Genomic DNA, 10,228 nt, shown 5'->3' with positions numbered 1-10,228 from the left:
GTCTGATCTTCTCTGAAACCAGGACACTGCTTCTTGGCCCTTATTCTGTCAGCTCCTGAACATGGCTGCTGACTAATGGCCAAGTTTCCCATTGGGAGAACCTGCTGGATAGTCACTGCTCTCTGAATCTTGTGCCCTTCTTTGGAGATTCTCCAGATTGACCTCAAAGTCACCAAGTATGAGCTTTCAACAATACATCACATGATTATCACCTTAACAAGTTGTCAGTTCTGACCCCCATCTCTCCTTTTCCCTTAAGCTTTCCTTTATTAAAGACTCTGCTTCTGTCTCCAAGAGGTCCAAGTTTCCAGAAACACTTTCCTTTCCTCTTCTTCCTCCTCCTCCTCTTTTCTCCTCCAGGTTATCGCTGGGGCTTGGTACAGGCACTATGAATCCACTGCTCCTGGTGGCTATTTTTTCCACTTTACTGGATAAGGACAGAGAGAAACTGAGAGGAGGGGGAGGTAAAGGGCGAAAAAGACAGACAGACACCTGTAGACCTGCTTCACAGTTTGTGCCCCTGTGCGGGTGGGGAGCTGAGGGCTGGAACCCAGATCCTTGCACGGGTTCTTGAACTTAGTACTATGTGCACTTAACCGGGTGCGCCACTGTCTGGCCCCTGGGACCCTTTCCTCTATGTCAGTTCTGTGCATTTGTCCTCAATAGTAATGGTGAAGGGATTGTGTGCTGGTTTCGCAGACGTTGTGTTGGCCCTAGGCTCTGTGTTTTGTAAGGTTCATCTGACTCAGCTCTCCAGCTCCCTCCAGTGTCTCCTAGCTGGATATTGTCTCTCCAGAAGAGGGGAAGGTATTTGGCCCTCCAGAAGAGGGGAAGGTATTTGGCCTTGATAATCAAGCTTGACCTACTGGGCGGTGAGTCAGTCAGTCGCCCCAGGCATTGTACTGATACTGACCAAGGCTTTTCAGTGCAAAAAGATTTAAACTGACTCCAGACTGAGAAGGCAGCATACCAGGCCACTCACTGCATATCATAGTAATACAGCAAATTCTTTCCCTTTGCCAATCTTAGTATGAAATGGGACGGTAGAGGGTGGGGGAAATTGCATCAAATGGTTATGCAAAAAGGCTCTCATGCCTGAGGCTCTGGGTTCCCAGGTTCATTTCCCTGTATCACCATAAGCCAGAGCTGAGCAATGGGCTGGGAGAGAGACAGAGAAAGAGGGGGAATGGAAAAGGGAGGAGAGTGAAAATCATACCTCCTGCCCACGAGGAGGATTCTTCCTCCTGCTGCTGCATCCCAGGACAGGCTAGTGAGTCACCCCCAGGCACTCTGTCGCGGTCACACTGGGCAAGTGCAGACTCTGCCACAGGAGGTGCCCAGATGCCAACTGCTCCGTACATGGCGGGGGCGCGAGCATAGTGCTTCTGCAAAAGACTGTCACGCCGGACGCCCCCCGCTCCCAGGTTCCCTTCCCGGCACCGCCAGGGCCCGGAGCAGAGCGCCGTTCTGGTTTGAAACCATGAAGAAAAACGCCCCGTGCCGTCCGGCCCCTGGACGCCCTCAGCGGCGCGGGCGCACAGCTCGGCCCTCGGTCCCCGCGGGCTCGGGCGGCCGTCACGGCGCGGTGTCCCCGTTTTGCGGCTCCCCGGCGGAGGCTGGCGCGGCGCGGCGCGGCGTGGGTTTCCCAGCCGGCGAGGTTAGGCCGCGGCACGCCGGAAGTGGCGGCTGGAGCGGGAGAGCTGAGGTGTCGCCGGCGGGGTAGCGGCCGGGACGGACGGGCGGCTGGGGGCGTCCGTCATGTTTCTCTTCGGGCCGGGCAGCCCGGGAGCGGACAGGGCGGCCGGGGTCGGGCCAGAGGAGCCGGCCTCCTTCCGGGGCCCGACCGCGGCCGGCAGCCCGCTGGCTCCCCCGCCCGCGCCGCCGCCGCCCGGGACCGCCGCGGCCTCCGCCCCGCCGCCCGCCGCGGAGCCGGGGGAGCCCGTCACGGCGCAGGGGGACCTGTCACCGCCCAGCTCGCCGGCCGGGCGGCCCGGGCCCGGGGTCCGCGCGGGGCAGCGGGGGCGGCGCGGCGGCGGGGCCCGCCTGCTCGGGTGGCTGCGGGAGCGCAGCCTGGGCCGCGGGCTGTTCGTGGACCCGGCGCGGGACAACTTCCGCACCATGACGAACCTGTACGGCTCCATCCACGCCGCCGACTCCGTGTATCTCAGCACCCGCACCCACGGCGCCGTGTTCAACCTCGAGTACTCGCCCGACGGGTGAGTGCGGCCCGGGCGGCGGCGGGAGGGCGGGGCGGGGGGGCCCGGTGCTCGGCTGCAGTGTCCGTCCTCGGGCTGCAAGGGCGGGGGGCTGCAGGTGCCCATGCCCGGTGCCTGGCTTCCCGGGAAGGTCCAAGTGTGTGTCTCCCTGGGCGCCCGAAACTGCTATTGTTGCTGTTGTCGTTGTCGTCTTTATTTCAAACAAGGTTTCGTATTGTTTGTTTATTTATTGAATAGAGACAGTCAGGAGTCGGGAGGGAAATGGGGTGAGAGACACAGAGAGACACCTGCAGCCCCGCTGGCTTCACCGCTCGCCAAGCTTTCCCCCTGCAGGTGCGGGGCGGGGGCGGGGGGCGAACTCGGGTCCTTGCAAGTGGTAACCTGCAGCTCAACCCCAGGTGCGCCATCACCCGGCCCCCGGGTTATCTTTATGGAGTGGATAGAGATGGCCAGAAGCGGAGAGGGAGAGAGACACCCGCAGCCTCGCTTCATCACTCACAAAGCTTTCTCCCCGCAGGTGGGGACCGGGAGCTAGAACCCGGGTCCTTGTGTATGATAACATGTGCGCTGAACCAGGTGCGCCTCCACGAGTTGTCTTAAAACGCGAGCCGTGTAGGAAGTTCCCAGGCGCGATTACAGGCCTCTCTGATCAGGGTATTCAGCCGCCTTTTTCTTTTTCTTTTTCATTTATTCACGGGAAAGATAGGAGAGAGAAAGAACCAGATATCACTCTGGTACATGTGCTGCTGCTGGGGATTGAACTTGGGACCTCATGGTCAAGAAACCAGTGCTTGGGAATTGGGCGGTAGCGCAGTGGGTTAAGTGCAGGTGGCGCAAAGCGTAAAGATCAGCGTAAGGATCCCGGTTTGAGCCCCCGGCTCCCCACCTGCAGGGGAGTCGCTTCACAGGCGGTGAAGCAGGTCTGCAGGTGTCTGTCTTTCTCTCCCTCTCTGTCTTCCCCTCCTCTCTCCATTTCTCTCTGTCCTATGCAACAACGACGACATCAATAAGAACAACAATAATTACAATATAACAACAAGGGCAACAAAAATAAATAAAATTTAGAAAAAAAAGAAACCAGTGCTTTATCCAGTGTCACCTCTTTGCACCACCTGCGCTTAACCCGCTGCACTACCACCCGACTCCTCCCCCCCCTTTTTTTTTAAGTCCCCCCCCCCCCACTGATTAACTATTTCATGCTTGGCCTCTGTTGATGTTGGGTTATGAGGAGTTGTCAAATGACAATGACAGCAATAACAACAGTAATAACAATGACGATAAACAAGGGCAACAAAAGGGGAAAAAATTAAGTTGTTCTAAAAAAAAAAAAAAAAACTACACATAGTTTACCTGCAAGGCAATGTAGTTTAATCCTCACCTGAGCATGACGTCCGGTTTCCCAGTCATTTGCTTAGTTTTTCGTCACTGATTCACTCATTCAGCATATATTTGCATTTGATACATTCCACATACAGAGTGCTGGGCAAAACCAGCCAGTGGCCAAGCTTTCATCGAGCTTGGTATCTATTGGATCAACTAACTATTATCATCTTTATATATTGGATAGAGACAGCCAGAAGTCAAAGAGAGAAGGGGATTATAGAGAGGGAGAAAGACACCTGCAGTCCTGCTTCACCACTCCCAAAGCTTTCCCCCTGCAGGGGAGAACCCCGGGTTCGAACTTGAACTTGAGCATTGTAAAGTGTTCGCTTAACCAGGTGCACCACCAGCCGGCCCCTTCAGTTAGACATTAGATAACCATGCTAAATAGTTTGTGATGTGTATTTACCAGTTGAGATAAAGACTTCAAGAGGGAGCCCGTTGTGTGGACTAAAGGTGTTTAAGGTTGCCTTGAGGAAGTGACTCTTGAACCAAAACCTAAGAAAGATGAGTAGAAAATGAATTAGCCGGGAGTTGGGCGGTAGCGCAGTGGAATAAATGCACATGATGTGAAGGGCAAGGACCGGAGTGAAGATCCCGGTTGGAGCACCTGGCTCCTCACCTGCAGGGGAGTCGCTTCACAGGCGGTGAAGCAGGTCTGCAGGTGTCTTTCTCTCCCCCCTCTGTCTTCCCCTTCTCTCTCCATTTCTCTCTGTCCTATCTAACAATGATGACATCAATAATAATAACTACAACAACAATAAAACAAGGGCAACAAAAGGGAAAATAAATAATAATAAGAAGAAAAAGAAAATGAATTAGCCAAAAAAAAAAAAAAAAGAGAGAAAAATAAAAGAATTAGCCAGCACAGGCTTGGGGAGGGAGAGATAGAAGGATTTAAAAGAAACTGGTACCTGAGTGCACCTGTGCTCAGAGGTGCAGCATTCATGTCAGAGAAGCCAGGAGACAGTAGGAGGTGACTCTGGAGATGACGCAGTGGGTAGGGACCCATGGACCTTTGACCTGCAGTCCCTAGATTGACACCCTCCCACCCCATAGGAATAATGCTCTAGTTCTTGCTCATTAATAATTCATTATTTGTTTTATTTATTTATTTATTTATTTGCCTCCAGGGTTATTGCTGGGGTTCAGGGCCTGCACTCCGAATCCACTGCTCCTGGAGGCCATTTTCCCCATTTTATTGCCCTTGTTGCGCTTGTTGTAGTTGTTATTGCTGTCATTGTTATTGTTGTGTCAGATAGAACAGAGAGAAATGGAGAGAGGAGGGGAAGACAGAGATGGGGAGAGAAAGATAGACACCTGCAGACCTGCTTCACCACCTGTGAAGTGACTCCCCTGCAGGTAGGGAGCCAGGGGCTCCAACCTGGATTCTTATGCCGGCCCTTGCACTTTGCGCCATGCACGTTTAACTGGCTGTGCTGCCACCCAGCTCCCTATTTTTTTTTTTTTTTTAACCAGAGCACTGCTCAGCTCTAGCTTGTGGTGGTACAGGGGTTTGAACCTGGAACTTTGGAGCCTCAGGAATGAGAGTCTTTTTGCATAACCATTATACTATCCACCCCTGCCCTCATTAATGATTTTTTAAAATAGGGCCGGGTGATGGCGCACCTAGTTGAGCGCACATGTTACAGTGCTCAAGGACCTGGGTTCAAGCCCCCAGTCCCCACCTGCAGGGGGTAGCTTTGCACGTGGTGAAGCAGGGCTGCAGTTTTCTCTCTGTCTTCCTCTCTATCCCTACCCTCTCGATTTCTGGCTGTCTCTATCCAATAAATAAAGATAATAAAATTTTTTTAGTAATTTTTAAAGTTGACAGTTTGACAAAATGAATTTTTTGGTAAAGGAAAGACCCAATGGGGATGCCAGGCAGTGGCATACCTGGTTAAGCGCGCACACTACAGTGCACAAGGACCCAGGTTCCAGCCCTGGTCCCCATCTGCAGGGGGAAGCTTCACAGGGCTGTAAAGTGTCTCTGTCTCCCTCACCTCTGTCTCCCCTTCCCTCTCAGTTTCTGGCTGTCTCTATCCAATAAATAAAGAGAATAAGATTATTAAAGAAGTAAAAGACAATTTAGAAAAAAAGAAAGACCCGAAGGCGGACAGGGGTAGTTAGCATAACAGACTGAGGCTCTAAAGTCCCAGGTTCAATCCCCTGTACCACCATAAGCCAGAGCTGAGCTGTGCCCTGGTAAAAAAAAAAAAAAAAAAGAAAGAAAGAAAGAAGGAAGGAAGGAAGGAAGGAAGGAAAAGGACATGAGGAAAAGAAGAAAGACCCAAGGGCCGACAAAGTAGGTCATGTAGGTAGTGTGCTTGCCCTGCCTTGCTCAGGACCCAGGTTGGAGCCTGGCCCCGACTACTGCAGTGTGCTGTCAGCTCCCTCTCTCTCTCTCTCTCTCTCTCTCTCTCTCTCTCTCCCTCCTTCTCTCCCCCCATCTCATCTCATCTTATCTCATCTTCCTTAAAAGATCAGCCTAGACTGGTGAAACCCCATCAGTGACAAAAACTAGAAACAAAGGCCTAGAATACAGCAGGGACGGAAGGAGGCAGTAGAAGCCGTAACGCTGCGAGCTGCTACTCTCTTCCAGTCCTCTGGTGTGAGTACCTCTTCTTGATCACACTGGTGCTGGGACCTGACGCTTCTCCTTATAGTAGTTAGGTAGAACTTGTAGCAAGGAGTTAATGAGAGGGGGATTTATTTTGCTGAAGTTATTCATGGAACTTTCTCTCCCCAGCCTTCTTTCCAACCAAAGCCTATTCCTAAAACACCTCCCCAAATACCAAGAGATTGTGTCCATAAACATTGAGGTTTTCTCTCCTGTATCCCAGTCTTTTCCTCTGACCTACTTCGTCAGGTCTTTTTTTTTTTTTTTAAGAAATGTTTCTTTTTAAAATTTTTAAATTATTTTTATTTATTGTATAGAGACAGAAATCGAGAGGGTAGGGGGAGATAGAGAGAGAGAGAAAGAGAGACACCTGTAGCCCTGCTTCACCAGGCGGTTGTGGTTATGGATGTCGTTGTTGTTGGACAGGACAGAGAGAAATGGAGAGAGGAGGGGAGAAAGATAGACACCTGCAGACCTGCTTCACTACCTGTGAAGCGACTCCCCTGCAGGTGGGGAGTCAGGGGCTCGAACCGGGATCCTTACGCCAGTCTTTGTGCTTTGCACCATGTGCACTTAAACCACTGCGCCACCGCCCAACTCCTGCTAGAAGATATTTTTTAAAGAATCCCAAAAATGTGTTAAGCAATACAGCTTTGTTAAATAAATATATCATGGGATATATTTACTATCACATAAAATAAAATGAAACTGATACTGAAGGCTGCCAACAAAGATTTCAGTGCAGATCTCTAGACCAGCAGTCCTTCTCATTTCTGCTGTGTTAGGTATTCACAGGCAAATGCCCAGTGGTCATTAAGCTCCTCTTAGTGCAGGGCGGCCTGGCATTTTTCATATACTCACTCATTTCACATATTCATTCATGGAACTGTAGCTTCCCAGAAATTCCAGAGAGATGAGGAGAGGCGGTAGCATCATAGCAGACATCATTCTCATAGGCCAGCTCTCTGGGCATGGTGTGGCCTCCCCTATCAAGAAAATCCACAGTAGATGAAGGAAGCCTGTGAAGGCGGCTTAGTGATGAATGACTCCTGGGATATAAAGAAGCATAAGTCGTTGCTCTGTACCAGGCATATTTATTTAGTTGAAAAAGCTGAGAAGCAGAGAGGCCATTAAACACAAAGAGTTTGTTCCATGGTTTATGTTACCTGACGTGTTTCATCACCCTTCATCTATACTGACGGTTTAGATTTGACATAATTAAAGGTGATATGTCAATAATTATGTCTGTAACTTGGTTATGAATGTTCTTGAATATGGGATTAAATATACAAAGTTAGCATTATAAGGGCTAAAAATTAAACGAGTAAAAGCTAAAAGAGAACTCATCCTTATAAACATTGATGTTAAGAGTAATTTTTAAAGATTTGCTTGATAATGGGAGGGGAGGGAAAAAGAGCATGACTGTTACAAGCAGTGGATCTAACTTGGGACCTCATAGCTAACAGTCCTTTTTTTTTTTTTTTTTTTTCTACCAAGACTACAAGTTATTTCATGACTACCAATTGTGGACATTCTTGGAGGAACTTTATGCAGTTTCCTTTGTCAGCTCAGGGTTCAGACAAAAGCATTTGGATCAACTAAAGATTATGACTGCAGTTTCCAGAGATTAGTAAAGCACAGGAAATTACTGTAACTTGATGAACAATTTGAGTTATGATATCACTTCACAAGCATGTTTATAATCTGTTAGAATGTTTAGTGTGGGGGTATAGTATAATGGTTATCCAAAGAGACTTTCATGCCTGAGGCTCCAAAGTCCCAAGTTCAATCCCCCACACCGCCATAAGCCAGAGCTGAGCAGTGCTCTGGTTAAAAAAAAAATAGGGCCATTAGGTAGCTCACCTCGTAGAGCACACAATTTACCTTAGTGAAAGCCTGGTTCAAGCCCCTCCACTTCACATGGGAGCACCACATATGGCAGGCGATGCAGAATCTCTCCTCCTCTCTGTGTCTTCCCTTCCCTTTTCATTTTGTTTTGATTTTCACTTATTATTACTATTCCTTTACCAGAACACTGTTCAGCTCTGGTTTATGGTGGTGTAGGGGATTGAACCTGAGACCTTGGAGCCTCAGGGATGAGAGTCTATTTACATAAGCATGGTTATCTCCTCTGCCCTCCTTCTCTGTCTTAAATTGTAAGAAAATAAGAGTCTCTTCTGAGAACAGTGGAATTATGTAGGCACAAAGCCACTGTCATGTCAAGTAATGGTTTTAAGTGTTTATATTTTATTTGTATTATTATGTTACTTTTGTTGTTGTTGTTGTCTGGGCATGGGACCTGTGCAATTTTACTGCTTCGTGGGCTGTTTTTTTTCCTTTTTTAAAAAAAATGTTTATTTTTCCTTGTTTTTTTATTGTTGATGTAGTTATTAATGTCATCATTGTTGGATAGGACAGAGAGAAATGGAGAGAGGAGGGGAAGACAGAGAGGGAGAGAGAAAGATAGACACCTGCAGACCTGCTTCACCGTCTGTGAAGCGACTCCCCTGAAGGTGGGGAGCTGAGGGCTCGAACCACGATCCTTACACCGGACCTTGCACTTTGCGCCATGTACACTTAACCCACTATGCTACCGCCTGACTCCCCTATTTTTTTCCTTTTAGTTCCATATAGACAGAGACAAAGAGAGAAGGATAAAACCATAGCACTACTCCATTGTTTGTGAAGCCCCTCGTGGGGCTGTGGGCTTGAAACCAGATATTTTTATTATTTATTTATTTATTATTGGTTAGAGGCAGAAAGTGAGAGGGAAAGGGGAGATAGAGAGGGAGAGAGACATCTGCAGCCCTGCTTCATCACCTGTGAAGCTTCCTCCCTGCAGGTGGAAACTGTGAACTTGAATTCAGGTCTTTGTGCATTGAAACATGTGCACTGAGCCACCACTGCCGGAGGCTCCCAGGTTCAAACCCCTGCACCACTGTATGCTAGAATTTAGCAGTGCTCTGGTCAAAAGAGAGAGAGAAAGTGAGAGGGAGAAAGAAAATTCTGACAATGAAAAGACAATTTAAAAAATTTTTAAATTTATTTATTCCCTTTTGTTGCCCTTTGTTGTAGTTATTATCGATGTCATCGTTGTTGGATAGGACAGAGAGAAATGGAGAGAGGAGGGGAAGACAGAAAGGGGGAGAAAAAGATAGATACCTGCAGACCTGTTTCACCGCCTGTGAAGCGACTCCCCTGCAGGTGGGGAGCCCAGGGCTGGAACCTGGATCCTTATGCCAGTCCTTGCGCTTTACGCCACGTGCGCTTAACCCGCTTCGTTACCACCCGACTCCCTAATTGTAGTATTATTTTTACCAGAGCACTGCACAGTGTAGGCTTATGGTGTTGCTGGGGATTGAACCTGGAACGCTGGAGTCTTAGTCTTTTACATACCATTATGCTATCTGCCCTGCACCCATAAAAACTTTTACCTCATTATACAATCATTACCTCATTATACAATACAGTGTCCCGATAAGCAATATTCAGAATGAAAACGAGTACATAACTTACATAACTTTGGCTGCAAGGGATAGAGTGTAGCTTTCCAGAAATAGCAGACTAGGTAGTTTGTATCACTCTTGCATAAGGATGATTTAAAAATCTAGAAGAAATATATATACCACTTATGTTTGAAGGGTTTGGGGAATAGAGGCAATGAGCAATTACTGGAGTAAAATACATGAATGAAAGGAAACCACAGTTTGAGGTCATTTCTCTGAGTTGTCTGTCAGCTCCAAGAGCAGCAGCAGAGACTAAGCAAGGTTTCTTTTCTTTTTTTATATATTTATTTATTCATTTATTCCCTTTTGTTGCCCTTGTTGTTTTATTGATGTAGTTATTATTGTTATTGTTATTGATGTAGTCGCTGTTAGGATGGAGAGAGGAGGGGAAGACAGAGAGGGAGAGAGAAAGACAGACACCTGCAGACCTGCCTCACCACCTGTGAAGCGATTCCCCTGCAGGTGTGTGTGGGGGCTCTGGAACTGGGATCCTTACGCTGGTCTTA

At 48.5% G+C, this 10,228-nt stretch overlaps 1 protein-coding gene across 1 annotated transcript in view; it reads left to right on the top strand.

Moving 5' to 3' along the window:
- The first annotated feature begins 1,595 nt into the window (after positions 1–1,595).
- DCAF10 (DDB1 and CUL4 associated factor 10) overlaps positions 1,596–10,228 on the top strand; it is a 34,334-nt gene continuing 25,701 nt past the window's right edge. The window contains exon 1 of the mRNA XM_060199156.1: positions 1,596–2,216. Coding sequence (XP_060055139.1) covers positions 1,759–2,216 — 458 coding nt within the window. The 5' untranslated portion in view covers positions 1,596–1,758. The remainder of the gene's footprint in view (positions 2,217–10,228) is intronic.

The sequence above is a fragment of the Erinaceus europaeus genome, chromosome 10 (genome assembly GCF_950295315.1).
Source record: "Erinaceus europaeus chromosome 10, mEriEur2.1, whole genome shotgun sequence".
NCBI lineage: Eukaryota > Metazoa > Chordata > Mammalia > Eulipotyphla > Erinaceidae > Erinaceus > Erinaceus europaeus.
Note: the sequence above shows the minus strand (reverse complement) of the source record. Positions and strands in the feature narration are given on the sequence as shown.